Raw genomic sequence first — 17,221 nt, forward strand, 5'->3', positions numbered from 1 at the left:
TTCGTCTGTACCTGTGTTTTGGTTTTTGCCGCTGTTTACCTATTATTTACTATCTATGCTACTTAACTCTGTGATCTGCCTGTATTGCTCGCAAGACAAAGCTTTTCACTGTGCCTCAGGACACGGGACAATAAATTCAATTCAATTCAATTAAACAAAAGTCAAAAAATGCAGTGCTGGAAAAGCACAGCAGGTCAGGTAGCATCTGAGGAGTAGGAGAATTGACATTTTGGGCATAAGCTCTTCATTGTAAGCAATTCCTGATGAAGGGCTTATGCCTGAAACGTCGACTTTCCTGCTCCCCGGATGTTGCCTGACCTGCTGCGCTTTTCCAACACCAGTCTTTTGATCTCTGACTCCTCAGCATCTGCAGTCCACACTTTCTCCTACCTGCAGTTATATAAAACCCTGGTTAGGCCCCACTTGGATTACTGTGAGCAGATCGGAGCACCACACCTCAGGAAGGATATATTGGCCTTTGAGGAAATACAACGTAGGATTGCAAGAATGGTACCTGGACTTCAGGGGTTAAGTTATGAGGCGGGATTACACAAATTTCTTTCTAGAGTTTAGAAGGGTAAGGGGTGATCTGATTGAAGTCTTCACGATATTAACAGGGAAAGACAAGGTAGATAAAGATAAATTATTTCTACTGGTTGGGGATTCTAGAACATGGAGAAAGAGTCTGAGAATTAGGTCCAGAGCAGTAAGGAGAGATGGTAGGAAGCACTTCAACGCACAAAGGGTGGGAGAGGTGTAGATCTCTACCTTCCACAAACTCCAGTGGATGCTGGAGCAGTTGTTCAGTTCAAATTAATGGCGTCATGGTGGCTCAGTGGTTAGCACCACTGCCTCACAGCGCCAGGGACCCGGGTTCGATTCCAGCCTCAGGCGACTGACTGTGTGGAGTTTGCACTATTCTCCCCGTGTCTGCGTGGGTTTCCTCCTGGTGCTCTGGTCTCCTCCCACAATCCAAAGTTATGCAGGATGCTGGGGGGGGGATTGACCATGTTGAATTGCCCATTGTCTCCAGGAATGTGCATGCTGGCCATGGAAATAGAGGGGTGGGTCTGAGTGGAATAGTGGTTGGAAGGTTGGAATGGGCCAAGTGCGTCCACTCTGTAGGGATTCTATGGTACATTTGGGAAGGATAAAGCTTTATAATGCAGCGGTATTAAGGGATATGGGTCAAAGGCAGGCCACAGATCAGCTCTGATCTCATTGAATGGCGGAACAGGCTCGAGGGACCGAATGGCCTCCTCCTGTTTCTTAGTCCCTTGTCTTCCCGCTCAGGGTGAACAGTGTGAAGGCTTGGGGAAGGTCTTGGTAACAGACAAACATGGGATATACCGTCAATCTCTCTCCAGGTTCCCACACAGCGAACCCCTCACCCTCGCTGGCCCACAAGACCACCACCCCACAGCCACACTCAACCCCACCCCTCCAATCCCCACCTCCTCCTTCCCTGAAGACACTCCCTCACACACTCCCTTAGACTCTTCTCCCTTCCCTCTTGGTGCAGGTGCACTGCCTATTGTTTGACTCAGGAAGGCACCTGGATAGAGTTCCAGAATGTTCTCAGGGCTGCAGCAGGGAGTCAATGGCCTCAGGAGGTGAGAAAGACCACGCTGGAAAGCCGACGAAAAAAGAGATGAGACTAACACTAGTCTTAGCTCGACCTCACCCTGGGCCTTGAGGTGAAATCCAGCGGCTCGGAATTCCAGAGGGAAGGGTTTTCTCCAGTCTTCAACACTCAACCTGTTCCCTTTCAGCCCCTTACATGGTGATGGTGGTGTATCCATTTATATATCTGTGTGTATGTGTGTGTGAGTGTGTGTGTGTCTATGTGCATGTGTGTGTGTCTGTGTGTGTGTGTGTGCATGCATGTGTGTGTGTCTATGTGTGTGTATGTGTGTGCATATATGAATGTATGTGTTTGTGTGCGTGCATGTGTGTAACTGTGTGTGTATCTGTATGTGCGTGTGGCTGTGTGTGAGTGTGTGTATGTCTGTGAGTGTGTGTGTCTGGGTGCATATGTCTGTGTATCTGTGAATGCATTTGTGTGTGAATGTATGTGTGTGTATGAGTGTACGTGTTTGTGTGTCTGTGTGTATTTGTGTGTGTAAGTGTGTGTGTGCATGTGTGTTTGTGTGTGCGCATGTGTGCATGTTTATGTGTGTGTTTGTGTGCGTCTGTGTGTGTGTCAGTGTCTGTGAGTGTGTGTGCATCTGTGTGTGTCTGTGAGTGTGTGTGTGTCTGTGAGTGTGTGTCTGTCTGTGTGTGTCTGTGTGTCTGTCTGTGAGTGTCTGTATGTGTCTGTATGTCTGTCTTTGTCTTTGAGTGTGTGTGTGTGTGTGTGTGTGTGTTTGTGTGTGTCTGTGTGTCTGTGAGTGTCCGTGTGTGTCTGTGGGTGTCTGTGAGTGTGTGTGTGTGTCTGTGTCTGTGTGTGTATCTCTGTGTGTGTCTGTCTGTGTGTGTGTCTGTGTGTGTGTCTGTGTGTGTGCGTGTGTCTGTGAGTCTGTCTGTGTGTGTGTGTCTGTCTGTGTGTCTGTGTGTGTGTATGTGTGTCTGTGTGTGTGCCTGTGTGCTTGTGTGTGTGTGCCTGTGTGTGTGACTGAGTGTGTATCTGTATGTCTGTGTGTGTGTGTCTGTGTGTGTCCGTGTGTGTGTGTGTCTATGTGGGGGAGACTGTGTGTTTGTGTCTGTGTGTGCATCTCTTTGTGTCTGTGTGTGTCTGTGTGTGTGTCTGTATGTGTGTGTGTGTGTCTGTGTCTGTGTCTGTGCCTGTGTGTGTGCGTGTCTGTGTATGTGTGTATGTGTGTCTGTGTCTCTGTGTGTGAGTCTGTGTGTGTGTGTGTGTGTGTGTGTGTGTGTGTGTGTGTATATGTCTGTTAAATTTCCTCATTGGCCATCCTTGACCTTTGACCTTACATGGGGCAGGTAAGACTCAGTTGCAGTAAAATCTTTGTTAGTGACCAAGTAAAGATTCACATAATGTACATACCTCAACGTGTAATCTTGTTTCTTTAAAATCATTAAGTTTTGTAAATAAACCCACCTATGACACACGATCTATTGGTTACGCGATATGGTTACCAAACTATACAGATCTTATAAACATATGATCAAAGTGCCATGTACACAGTAAAACAATGAAAAGGGTCAATCAAAGTCTCACTAATTCCTCAGTAATGGAATGGTATACATTGTCTGCCTTAGTCCCACTGTTAGTTGGTCAGCCCTTTCCTGAGCGCAGTCAGCTCACACTGAGTGAAACCTCTCAGTCAAAACAGTTAATATAACCTCATCGGCAGCTTCACAAATGTGAGGCAGTCTCCCTTTCTGTCTCAATAACAATCCAAACTAAACTCTTCAACGTTCAGTCTTGTCAGCGTGAGATCACGGGCCCGTAGAATCCCTATAGTGTGGGAAAAGGTCATTCAGCCCATTGAGTCCACACTGACCCTTTGAAGAGCATCCCATTCCCTTCCCCATTAAGCTGCATTTCCCACAGCTAATCCACACATCTCTGTGACACTACGGGCCAGTTAGCAAGGCCAATCCACCCTGACCTGCACATCTTTGGACTGTGGGAGGAAACCGGAGCACCCGGAGGAAACCCACGCAGACATGGGGGAGAATGTGCAAACTCCACACAGTCAGTCACGTGAGGCTGGAATCGAACCTAGTTCCTTGGCGCTGTGAGGCAGCAGTGCTAACCACTGAGCCACCGTGCTGCCCATTTAATGCCATCTGCTCATTCCTGCCTCTGCTGGCATTGGAAATGTGGATTCTCGTACCTTTGGGTTTTAATTATTGTTGAAGATTAGAAAATATTCAAACTTTCCTTCGATTTTCCTTTTCTCTCCTTCTCCCATTGTCAGCACTGAGTGTCCCAGGTAGCAGGCAGCTGAGTGGACACCTCCAGCCCTATTGTCCCAAATGGACCTGAGCTGCCGGTCCAATCAGAGAGCAGCTGCGAGCGGCAGCCATTAAGAGGGAGTTGGCGGTGCTGAGACCAAACGTGGCCCAATGATTGGGGCGGGGGAGTTGCGCTATTACTATGGCGATGGTCTTGGACCCCCCCTGCACACGAGGCAGGACGTGCAACACCATCCCCCGGAGCTCCGCCATTTTCCAGTGATCCTTGGGCGATCTCTCTCCACTTCTGTGCTCTTCCAGCACCACTAATCCAGAATCTCTCCACTTCCCACCAATCCCTGACCTCCCCACGATACCCGCACCAACCAACCCCACCGCCCCGTGGTCAAATGCTTTAACTCCCCCTCCCACTCCCCCAGGGACATGCAGGTGCTGGGCCTCCTCCATTACCAAACCCTTAACACCAGACACCTGCAGGAGGAACACATCAGCTTCTGCCTTGGGACGCTCCAACCACACGGGAATCACCAGTTTCCTCATCTCCCCTGCCCCCACGTTATCCCAGTTCCAACCCTCCATCTCAGCAAAGCCCTCTTCAGCTGTCCATTGTCTTTCCCATTTATCCACTCCACTCTTCTCTCTGACTTATCACCTTCTTCCCCACCTCCATCTACCTAATCTCAGTTACCGTCCCCCCCGAGCCCCATGCCCCTCCCATTTACCTCACCACCCCCCGGCCCACAAGCCTCATTCCTGATGAAGGGCTTTTGCCCGAAACGTCGACTCTCCTGCTCCTCGGATGCTGCCTGACCTGCTGTGCTTTTCCAGCACCACACTCTCGACTCTGGTCTCCAGCATCTGCAGTCCTCACTCTTTCCCCACTTACCCCGACCCAGGGCAAGGAACGGGAGCAAAGGATGGAAGGCAGCCTCTAATTGGATGGAAGGATGGAGGGTAGCCTCTATTGGATGGAAGGATGGAAGGCAGCCTCTAATTGGATGGAAGGATGGAGGGTAGCCTCTATTGGATGGAAGGATGGAAGGCAGCCTCTAATTGGATGGAAGGATGGAGGGTAGCCTCTATTGGATGGAAGGATGGAAGGCAGCCTCTAATTGGATGGAAGGATGGAGGGTAGCCTCTATTGGATGGAAGGATGGAAGGCAGCCTCTAATTGGATGGAAGGATGGAGGGTAGCCTCTATTGGATGGAAGGATGGAAGGCAGCCTCTAATTGGATGGAAGGATGGAGGGTAGCCTCTATTGGATGGAAGGATGGAAGGCAGCCTCTAATTGGATGGAAGGATGGAAGGCAGCCTCTAATTGGCTCAAATGGGCTGCAGGGGGCGGGCAGTCCATCTTTACTGCCATTGGCAAGGTGCAGGGGTGGGGTGGGAAGGGTAGGCAGCAACAGTTAGTGCACACCTCCTGAAACAATTTGCCAGCCTCCTGGGCCTCCCATTACCTTGCCAACTGCATGGGAAGATCCCAACCTGCCTCTTGATGCCACACTCTCAATCTGATTGGGCGAGAGAGAGAGAGAGAGAGAGAGAGAGAGAGAGATTGGCTCCATCAAAAGATCCAGACAACAGAGAAGCAAGGAGGTTCTCCTGAACTTATACTGGCTAGGCCCCAGTGGGAGTACCATGCCCACTTCCAGGCCTCAGGCTCTTGGAGGGAGGAGCCGACCTCAGGAAGGATTCCTGGGAATGGCTGCTGGGGATTTGAGGGCCAGCGAGAAGCTGGGAAGGAGCCCTGAGTGTTCACCTCAGGGTTTGAGGCGTCCAGGCACAGGAGAGGGGGGAGAAAACGGGCCCCACTGGTCTGAAGGTGAAGAGGGGGCCCACTGTCCTGAGAACTGAGGCGACGAGATGGGAACGGAGGCCCTAAAGAAGGAGCAATGGCCCTTGAAGGCAGTGAGTTGTGGAGATGGGAGGCACGGTCACTGTGACTCTCAGTAGAGCAAAGACAGGCTGAGGGCCTAGACGAAAGATGGCAAAACCACAGAACTCACCATCGTCACAGGGAGACAGTTGAGGGGCTGAATGGACATCCTTCAGTGTTTTAAAGCCCATCTTAAAGAATAGGAAAGGAATGGAGGGGTACGGCTCCTGCAAGGGTAGGCTGTTTTACTACAAATCATAGAATAGAATCCCTACAGTGTGGAAACAGGCCCTTCGGCCCAACAAGTCCACACCAGCCCTCCAAAGAGGAACCTACCCAGATCCATCCCCCCTGACTCATGCAACCAACACTATGGACAATTCCCCACGGCCAATCCACCCTGACCTGCACATCTTTGGGTTGCGGGAGGAAAGCAGAGCACCCCCACGCAGACACAGAGAGAACGTGCAAACTCCACACAGACAGCTACCCGAGGCTGGAATCGAACCCGGGTCCCTGGTGCCGTGAGGCACCAGTGCTAACCACTGAGCCACCGTGCTGCCAAAATGTGCTGGCGCTGGCTCGGAGGGCCGAAGGGCCTGATTCCTGTGCTGTAATGTTCACTGTTCATTTTGCCAACTCACTACAGCTGTTGGCCGTCCCTCCCAGTGGTTCGAAGATCACGAACTGTTGGCTCGGGACTCGGTCGATGGGAGGCCTCAGGCCCCCATGATAACGCGCAGGCCTCACCCCGACCAGGAACATTTCCTACATCGACCAGAAGGGGTCGCCGCGGGACTCTCAGCTCGATGACTTGCGCCTGCCTCACTGGGTAGTGCCAACACCTCAGGCAGTGGGGATCACTCCCCAGAAGCACGTGGGTTACCAGATTCTTGGCTCCTCAGCACATGCCACCCCCCTCTCCCCCCACCCCCAGGAATCTTTGACTCCCACGTCAACCACCAATAAGATTTGAATAAACCCGAGGACCCCAGCCTCCACTTTGGCGGAAGATTCCAGAAACAATTCACCTGCCGAGGGAGGGGAGAAATTCTCATCTTAAACGGACGACCCTTACCCCACCACCTCCCCGTCCTCGAGAGAGGAGGCTGTCCATCGTCTGGCACAGGAGGATCCCGCCGCGCTGTGCAATCAGGGCCTGAGTGCTGGCAGGTCATTCAACCACAAGAGGCATCGCGACCGCATACTCAGCCTGGTGCTCAGCACCCTCCTGTCTGCCCTGGTCTCGGACGACTGCTGCCTTGATTGTGATGGCGAGAGACGGAGGTCCTTCGGCCCAACCTGCCCCCTGCTAGCACCGGGTAGCGCTGCTTAATGGAGCCCCGGTGAGTCCACACCCTGGGGTGGGCTGATCATGGTGAGGGGGTGTGGGGGAGTGGGTGGGATTTATAACCGAGCAGCTCTCTGATTGTATGCTGGGTGACCTTCGGCAGTTAAAGAGATCCCCCGCACCCACCCTCACCCCGACCCGCAAGATGACAAAGTCAACAACAACAGCCTGCTGAATTTACCTAACACCTCTAATTTGATATACACCACCCCAAGGTGCTTCACCGGAGCTGTCTGAGGCCCAGCCCCATCTGCAGGGAGAGACACTCCTGGTGCAGGAGAGGCTGTTCATCCCATCGTGTTGATGCTAGCCCAATGCGGAGCTTTCCCGGTCAGCCACGGTTTGGTTGCCATTCAGGGAAGTGAAATCACGCGCACACACCACTGGGCACAATACAAATCGCTGCGGCTTCTCTCCTCAAATGACTCCCCATCACCGGTGAAAAAAAACATCCCCTCACACTGCCGGGGTGAGGGGTCATCCTGCTTTATTCCCCCAGTCACCCTCTGGGGCACTGACCTTCGCAAATGCTTGCTCATCTCTGACCCCCCCATCCTGAGTAAGCAGGGGAGCTGCGGATAACAGCTCCTTCACTATCCCTCCGGACCTCCTGCTGGCATCCCTCAATCTCTGCTCCCCACCCCGCTCACCATCAGACACTGGGACCAGGGTCGATCGGATGCTCTCTGACCCGCTGTATTTTTCCAGCCTGACTACTGGCAGTTGCTGGGAACAGTCATAGAATCATAGAGATGTCCAGCACAGAAACAGACCCTTCGGTCCAACCTGTCCATGCCGACCAGATATCCCAACCCAATCTAGTCCCACCTGCCAGCACCCGGCCCATATCCCTCCAAACCCTTCCTATTCATATACCCATCCAAATGCTTCTTAAATGTTGTAATTGTACCGGCCTCCACCACTTCCTCTGGCAGCTCATTCCATACACGTACCAACATCTGGGTGAAAAAGTTGCCCCTTAGGTCTCTTTTATATCTTTCCCCTCTCACCCTAAACCTATGCCCTCTAGTTCTGGACTCCCCCACCCCAGGGATAAGACTTTGTCTATTTATCCTATCCATGACCCTCATGATTTTGTAAATCTCTATAAGGTCATCCCTCAGCCTCCGACGCTCCGGGGAAAACAGTCCCAGCCTGTTCAGCCTCTTCCCCCAGTCCTGAAGTAGGATTACACCTGAAATATTGATGTCTCCACCTCCTGATGCTGCCTGCCTTGCTGTGTTCTCCCAGCCTCCTGCCAGTCTACCTCGGATTTTAGTATCTCCAGTCTGCTTTTATCTCTCTCTCTCTCTCTCTCTCTCTCTCCCTCTCCCTGTAGCTCAAACCCTCCAACCCTGGCAACGTCCTTGTCAATCTTTTCTGAACCCTTTCAAGTTTCACAAAGCCTGGCCCATAAATTGTTTGCCTCCTGCCAGATTCACATTTCCCCTCCCCCACCTCCCCAATCAAATCCCATCCCAACATCCACGGGGGAGTCACCTCCCAACCCACCCCCACCCCCCACCTCCCCACGCAGATGTCTCAGGGCCACAGCACCTGCCTCCAATCGCTCTCCTCTGGACCGAACCCAGCCCCCAGCCCCCTCCTCACCTCCCCCATAGTCCCCATACTTTTTCCGGGGGTGGAATGGGGGGGGAAGAGACCCTTGCGACTCTCCTGAAAGCTGCGGTGATGGGAATCGCTCCCCCCTCCCCCCCCCCAACGATATCTCCCTTCGCTGTTTCAGAACGGGGTGGGCATTGAGGAACAACGACCAGGAGGGTGGGGACCCATGGACCGATACAGAGCTATGGCCGAATCCTGGGACACTGACTGGGGTTGGGGGGGGGGTGCGTGGGAGAGGGGGGGAGGGGGGTGAGAGGCCAGGGGTAGGTGGGGTAGGAGGTGCACGGGGAGGTGGGACCGTAGAACCACAGATGGATTTCAGTTGCCAATGAACCCCGGGGTGGGGGCTACATCCAGCCGTTCCGATCAACTCGCTCCCGCGTCTCTCGCTGTTCACGAGGTGGAGACGGGGCAAGGGGTTTTGTGTGTGGGGGTGGGGTGGGGGTGTGCGATGGGGTAAGTCTCACACTATCTGACCCCTGCCCAGGGATGTGGGGTTGGATTCTGGGGACTGGGACAGCCAGTGATGCAGTGGTTTAAAGTCACCGGGGAGGGGGTGGGGGGTGGGGGGGGCGAACAATCAGGGCCTGAGGACGTGGGCTCAGCAGACCCTGGCGATGGGCTGAACGGTCTCCCCGCTGCTATCCGAAATGCAGAGCATTCCTGCGAAACCTTGCGTCAGCCGAAACGGCGGGAAGCAACAAAATGTCGATTGACACGGGACAAAAATCTCGCCTTTCTTCGCAAAACGCGAGAATCTCTTCGGATTTCTCTCTGCTCGCGCGAGCAGGTCCTGGCAGACCCGAGGCAGCATAAAGCGAACTTTCGCAAAGCCGGGGATACCCCCTGTACCGGGAGAGACGCCAGAGACTCAGACTTCACATCACGCCCATGGTCAATGTAGCACGCCGTTAGGCAGAGACAGCGTTCCGAGGCCGAAACTGTGTCGCACGGAACTTTGGAAACTGTCAGACTAACCCCTACGTGAGTGAGCAGGTGAGGAGCTGGGATAGAGAGAGCCAGTGAAGGTCTGCTTACATGTACAACAGCAGGTACCTGGTGAGAGGACAGATCCCGGGTCAAATGTGTCACACTTACAAATAAATGCTGGACTCGTTCCCTCCAATGTCAGGGGACTGCAGCTTCTGCACGAGAATAAATATGATTCCAATGAACAGCACAAAATTTACCTGGAGAGAGAAAGAGAGAGAGAGAACAGGGAGAATCATAAGAGTCCCGAAAGTATGGAGACAGGCCCATCAAGTCCATACCAACCCTCCGAAGGGTATCCCACCCAGACCCATTCCCCAATTACACACCATTTACCCCTGACTAATGTATCTAACCTGGTTAAAAATCACACCACCCCAGGTTATAGTCCAACAGGTTTAATTGATGAAGAGCAGCACTCCAAAAGCTAGTGCTTTCAATTAAACCTGTTGGACTTTAACCTGGTGTTTTGTGCTTTTTAACTTTGTACACCCCAGTCCAACATTGGCACCTCCAAATCATATCTACCTGAACACTATTGGAGAATTTAGCAATGCCAATTCACCCAAACTTTGGACTGTACATCTTTGGACTGTGGGAGGAAACCGGAGCACCCGGAGAAAACCCACACAGACACGGGGAGTATGCGCAAACTCCACACGGACGGTCACCTGAGGCTGGAATCAAACCTGGGACCCTGGGGCTGGGAGGCAGCAGTGCTAACCACTGAGCCACTGTGCTGCCCCCAAGGGAGGGAGAGAGAGGGAGGGAGTCAGTTCACAGACTGACTACGGAGGTCTGTGACCCAGAATCCGGCCTCTGACCTCCCCACCACCCAGTGACCTATCACCTGCACGCTGACAGATAGGAGAACGAGGGACAGACAGAATCGAGGGGCCGAACAGCCACTCCTGCCTTCTCCCACTCATACGACCGCGCGTTTTGGCTTATTCATACAAACAATGTGTGGGCTTCATTCCAAAGACCAGCGTTTATGGCCCATCCCAGAGGGCAGTTAAGAGTCAGCCCCCCTGCTTTGGGTCTGGAGTCACATGTAGGCCAGACCAGGTAAGGATGGCAGATTCCTTCCCTAAAGTGAACCAGCTGGGTTTTTTCCAACAACTCGAATTTTGTTCTGATTTCATTCGCGGTCACCATTAGATTCTTATTGAATTCAAATACCACACCTGCCATGTCAGGATTTGAACTCTGGCCCCCAGAACATTAGCCAAGTTTCACTAGACCAATTGTTTGGTGATATCCCACCAGGTCATTGCCCTAGGGCTTTCTCTCGCTGCATGCTGGGAATGATGACCGTGGGCGGCACGGTGGCACAGTGGTTAGCACTGCTGCCTCACAGCGCCTGAAGACCCGGGTTCAATTCCCGACTCAGGCGACTGACTGTGTGGAGTTTGCACGTTCTCCCCGTGTCTGCGTGGGTTTCCTCCGGGTGCTCCGGTTTCCTCCCACAGTCCAAAGATGTGCGGGTCAGGTGAATTGGCCATGCTAAATTGCCCGTAGTGTTAGGTAAGGGGTAATGTAGGGGTATGGGTGGGTTTCGCTTCGGCGGGTCGGTGTGGACTTGTTGGGCCGAAGGGCCTGTTTCCACACTGTAAGTCTAATCTAATCTAATCTAAAAACAAGACCCGTTCCTGGGAGAGTCCTGACCCTCGGTAACTATGGAAACCAGCAGCATCTCCTTACCATGATGGAGGCAATGACTGGGCCTTTAATCACCCACCACAGGGCTCGGTGTTCATTTGTTTCCCAGCAGCTGCAGATAGAGAGAGAGAGAGAGAGAGAGCGGGGAAAAGGAACATGTTAGGCAGAGCAGCTGTGCCCCTGAGCTTTTCAATCCTTCCCACACCCTCCTCAAAACCCAGCCATCGAATTATCACAGAGCGAGGCCGTTCAGCCCATCGCTGGCACAGGTGGGCATCTCACCCCCGCGCTACAGCATCCAGAGTATCGGGGGTTGCGGGTGGAAGAGTGAGAGAATGGGGTTGAGAAACCTAACTCCCAGCCAGGATTGAATGGCGGAGCAGACTCGATGGGCCGAATGGCCTCGTTCCGGCTCCTGTGGTCATTCTCCCCCATCACCCCGTACATCCGATAATGAAACCACTCGCTTTTACAAACAGGAACAGGAGTAGGCCATTCGGCCCTTCCATCCTGCCCCACCATTCCATTTATGATCATGGCGGACCAGCCAACTCAATTCCCTGTTCCTGCTTTCTTCCCTTTGATCCCTTTAGCCCAAGGGACTATATCCACCCCTTTCCTGAAAATATTCAAGGTTTTGGAGAGAATCTGTGGCAGAGAATCCCGCGGTCTCCCCACTCTCTGGGTGAAGACATCTCGGTCTGAGATGGCCTTAGCCCGTATTCTTAAACTGTGTGATCCCAGATTCAGGACCCGCCTGTCATCGGGAACGTCTCTGTCTAGATCTTTTCCCCGGGGTGGGGGTGTCCAGGACTAGAGGGCATAGGGTGAGAGGGGAAAGATATAAAAAGGACCCGAGGGGCAACTTTTTCACCCAGAGGGTGTATGGAATGAGCTGCCAGAGGAAGTGGTGGAGGCTGGTACAATTGCAACATTTAAACCCAACCCCAGTGTGTCTCGACAGGTCGACCCCCCTCAGGACTCAGCGAGTGAACCTCCCCTCCACCCCCAATCTGGGACAGTGCAGCACATGAACCTTTCCCTCACAACATGGACACCCCTCCTTCAGCTGGTTATTTTCAATCTTTGTCCCCAACAGCACCCCACAGTTTCCCCCCCCACCCCCCCCCACGCCTTCAGTTCGTCCTGAATCCTCTCAATGACCCAGCAATATTGGTATCTGGATACCCCTTGTAAACTGCACCTCCACCCATATTGTATCAACCCCCCCTGTAAACTGTAACGCACTCCCCCCACCCTATGTTGTACCATCTCTCCTTCCTCCTCCCTGGGTAAAGTAGCGTCCAGTTCCAAACAACGCTGGAGATCACAGCGGGTCAGGCAGCGGGTCATGGAGAGAGAGCAAGCTAACGGTTCAAGTCTCGATGGCTCTCCATTAGTGCTGATGTGATGTGCGGAGGGGACAGCATTCCTGCAGTAGTTTGGGGAGGGGGTGGTTGGTAAGGAGTGCTGGGGGAGAAAGAATGTTAATAGTTCAGGTTCGGGGATGGAAATGTGAGAGGGGGCAGAACAATGGTGTCTCTCACTGGAAACAACAGACAGTCCCACTGGGGACGGGGAGAGAGGATAGAGACTGGAATAAGGAAAGATAAAAGAATGGGAAGGAATGGGAGTAGGTTCCCAATCTGAAGGTGTTGGACTCACTACTGAGCCCAGAAAGTTGTAAAGTCTGAAGGTGAGATGTTGTTGCTGCTGTTTGTGCTGGGATTCCCTGGAACACTGCAGCGTGCCGAGGGACAGGACAGACCTGTGGGGCATGGTGGGCGGGGCACTGTGTTTAAGCTGCAGCACCTACCCGGAATCATCAAAGTGAAGCCTCAGAACCGTCCAGATTGTCACACAGATGGTGGGCGTGCCTGCGAATCAGAAATCAGAACGTTACCTTCCACCCCGAAAACACAAGACCTTTCCCCAGCCAATCTGGATGTCCAAACACCAGTTTAGTTTGCAATTATGGTCAGCATGGACTGGTCTGTTTCTGTGGGAAGGGTCACCGGACCTGAAACATCAACTCTGATTTCTCTCCACAGATGCTGCCAGACCTGCTGAGCTTCTCCAGCAACTTCTGTTTTTTTCTGTATCTGTGCTGTCTGACTCTGTAACTGGGTAGCACTTGGGAAGATGGGCATCTGCTGCCACCCAGTGTCAATCGAATGTATCACAAACAAGCGCTTTTATTTTATCAAACAATCACATTATTTTCAAATGTCTAGATATCCCAAATGTGGTAGACAGTTTGTACACAGCAGGATCCCACATAGAGACACACAAACACTCTCTCACACACACATATATACACACACACTCATACGCACACACGCTCACACACACACATTCTCTTGCACACTCACACTCTCACATGCACACACACTCTCCCTCACATTTACACACTCTCTCAGACACACATTCTCTTGCACACACACGCACACTCTCTCACTCTCACATGCACACACACACTGTCTCTCACACACTCTCTCTCACATGCACATACACACACGGACACACTTTCTCTCTCACATACACACACTCTCTCACTCACACAAACACACATACACTCTCTCATACACATACTCTCTCATGCACTCTCTCTCACATACAAATACACACACTCTCTGTCACACACACACACAATCTCTCACACACAAACTTTCTCCCACTCATACACACACTCTCACTCACACACACACACTCTCTGTCACACACACACACACAAACACACACAGACACTCTCACACACACACAGACACTCTCCTCACTCATACAGTCTCTCTCTCTCTCTCTCTCTGTCTCACACACACACACATTCTCTCAGACACACAAGCACACTCACTCTCTCTCAGACACACACACACACACCTCATTCACTCTCTCACTTATACACATGCTCTCTCTCTCTTGCTCTCACACACACTCTCACAGACACACATGCACACTCTCTCATTCATACACACTCTCTCAGACACACACTCATTCACTCTCTCTCACACATATACACACTGTCTCAGATACACACTCTCATTCACTCTCTCTTTCACACACATACTCTCTCTCAGACACACACACTCTCTCATTCACTCTCTCACTCATACGCATGCTCTCTCTCTCTCACACACACACACTCACATTCTCTCTCGCCTACCACTTTTACCCTGCTACTAACAATTCTGATGAAGTGTCACTGGATTCAAAAAGTTCACTCTGCGTTCTCTCTCCACCATACCACCAGATCTGCTGAGTTTCTCCAGCAATTTCTCTCTGGGTTTCAGATTTCCAGCATCTGCCGCTCTCTGTTTTATTTCAGTAAACTTTAGGTACTCTTTCTCGCTCTCTCTTTCTGTCCCTCTCTCTGTCTGTCTGTCTGTCTCTCTATGTATCGTTCTGTCTGTCTGTGTCTTGTCTGTCTCTCTCTCTCTGTCTCTCTGTCTCTTTGTCAGTCTCTCTGTGTCTCTGTCTGTCTGTCTGTCTCTCTGACTGGGAGAAAGTGAGGACTGCAGATGCTGGAAAAGCACAGCAGGTCAGGCAGCATCTGAGGAGCAGGGGAATCAATATTTCAGGGAAATGTTCTTCCTCGTATCTCTGCGTCTGCCTGCCTTTCTGTCTCTATCTATCTCTCTGTCTCCCTCTCTACTTCTCTCTTGGTCTCTTTCTCTACCTCTATCTCTTTCTCTCTGTCTATTCTTTCTACATCCTTCTCTCTCTCGCTCGCTCTCTCTCTCTCTCTCTATATATATATCTCAGCTTTGTGTCTGTGTGAGTGTGTGTGTGTGTGTGTGTGTGTGTGTGTGTGTGTGTGTGTGTGTGTGTGTGTGTGTGTGAATGTCTGTTTGTCTGTCTGTCGGTATGTGTGTGCATATGTGTATGCGACTGTTAGTATGTCGTGTGTCGGTGTGTGTGTCTCCGTATCTGTTTGTTTGTGTGTATGCACACGCGCGGGTGTTTGTAAGTGTGTGTGTGAGTCTGTGTGTGTGTCTGTGATGGGTGTGAGAGTGTGTGTGTGTCTGTGAGTCTGTGTGACACTGTGTATGTTCATGTATGTGTGCTTGAGTGTGTGCATCTGTGTGTTGATATCTGTGTGAGTGTGTCAGTGTGTGTGCGTCAGTGTGTGTGTGCGTGTGTCAGTGTGTGTGTGTCAGTGTGTGTGCGTGTGTGTCTGTGTGTGTGTCTGTGTGTGTATGTGTGTGTGTTTGCAGGGGGGCGGTGGTGGGGCTTGGGTGGAGTAGGGTAGCTGTTCTTTCCGCCTCAACCTCTGGGAGAACCGGGCACCCTCACCCCTCACCACCCTCACCCTTCACCACCCTCACCAACCTCACCCCTCACCCCCCACCACCTTCTGGTCTCTGCCTGCTCACCACCCCACCCCCAACTTGGGAAGCAGCCAGCAATCCCAGCAGTGGCCACCGCTCAAACCTGGCGCCACTGAGACTTTATACCCCCATGGGACATGGGTGTCATTGGCCGAGCCAGTGTTGGTTACCTGTCCCTAATTGCCCTGTAGGACGACAGGGGCAGCAGATACATGGGAACACCACCCCCTGCAAGTTCCCCTCCAAGTAACTTACCATCCTGATTTAGAAATATACCACCATTCCTTCACTGTCCCTGGGTCACTATCCTGGAACTGCCTCCCCAAGGGCAGTTAGGGGGTTTGACAGGGTAGATGTGGAGAGGCTGTTTCCCCTTGTGGGAGAGTCTGGGACCAGAGGGGCCAATCTCAGGGTGAAGGGGGTCACCCACTTCAGACAGAGATGAGGAGGAATGACCTCTTTCAGAGGGGAGTGAATCTGTGGAGTTCTTTACCCCAGAGGCTGGGTCATTGAGCACATACAAACCTGAGAGAGATGTTTCGTCTGTAAGGGTGATGGGGAAAAGGCAGCAAAATGGGTATGAGGTCAGCCATGACCTCAATGAAGGACGGGAGCAGATGGGCTGAATGGCCATCGTGTAGAACTGCAGTGGCTCAAGAAACATCGAGACATAGTATGGGGGGGGCAAGAGCAGGCCACTCAGCCCATCGAGACATAGTATGAAGGGGCAAGAGCAGGCCACTCAGCCCATCGAGACATAGTATGAAGGGGCAAGAGCAGGCCACTCAGCCCATCGAGACATAGTATGTAGGGGTAAGATCAGGCCACTCAGCCCATCAAAATGTAGTATGTAGGGGCAAGAGCAGGCCACTCAGCCCATCGAGACATAGTATGTAGGGGCAAGAGCAGGCCACTCAGCCCATCAAGACATAGTATGTAGGGGCAAGAGCAGGCCACTCAGCCCATCGAGACATAGTATGTAGGGGTAAGAGCAGGCCACTCAGCCCATTGAGACATAGTATGTAGGGGTAAGAACAGGCCACTCAGCCCGTCAACATGTAGTATGTAGGGGCAAGAGCAGGCCACTCAGCCCATCGGGCCTGCTATATATGATCATGGCTGATCATCCATCAACAGCTTAAGCAAACCTTGCCCCCATAGCCTTTCATCCTTTCAGTGCATTTTCTTTTCCAACTGCCTCTTGGAGTGTTGCAATGTTTTGGGTTGCACCACCTTCCCGAGGGCAATTAGGGACGGGATGGCCTTGCCAGAGATGGCCGAAGGGTGGTAGCTGGTTGGTGAGCCCAGCCCTGATCAGAAGGGAGTGAGCTTCCCCTCTCCCCTCGCGCTCTGTCACCTGGAATCCCCGGGTTGGGACGGGATCCACTCGTCAATGTTTAACCACCCCGCTGGGCAAGGGCAAGGAGGTGACTGGGTGGGCGATCTCGAGGGAACTGGGGAGATGTAGCAGGGGGGCGGGCGGGGGGCTAGTATTGATGGCCTTC

At 52.3% G+C, this 17,221-nt stretch overlaps 1 protein-coding gene across 1 annotated transcript in view; it reads right to left on the reverse strand.

Annotated features, from left to right (window-relative positions):
* Nucleotides 1-17,221, reverse strand: part of LOC132816245 (pituitary adenylate cyclase-activating polypeptide type I receptor-like) — a 175,472-nt gene that overhangs the window by 73,712 nt on the left and 84,539 nt on the right. Inside the window, exons 8-10 of the mRNA XM_060825741.1 lie at nucleotides 13,208-13,268; nucleotides 11,434-11,503; nucleotides 9,838-9,929 (exon numbers count right to left, since the gene is read on the reverse strand). Of these exons, the coding sequence (XP_060681724.1) occupies nucleotides 9,838-9,929; nucleotides 11,434-11,503; nucleotides 13,208-13,268 (223 nt within the window). The remainder of the gene's footprint in view (nucleotides 1-9,837; nucleotides 9,930-11,433; nucleotides 11,504-13,207; nucleotides 13,269-17,221) is intronic.

Source organism: Hemiscyllium ocellatum, chromosome 5 (assembly GCF_020745735.1).
Source record: "Hemiscyllium ocellatum isolate sHemOce1 chromosome 5, sHemOce1.pat.X.cur, whole genome shotgun sequence".
In the NCBI taxonomy this organism is placed as follows: domain Eukaryota; kingdom Metazoa; phylum Chordata; class Chondrichthyes; order Orectolobiformes; family Hemiscylliidae; genus Hemiscyllium; species Hemiscyllium ocellatum.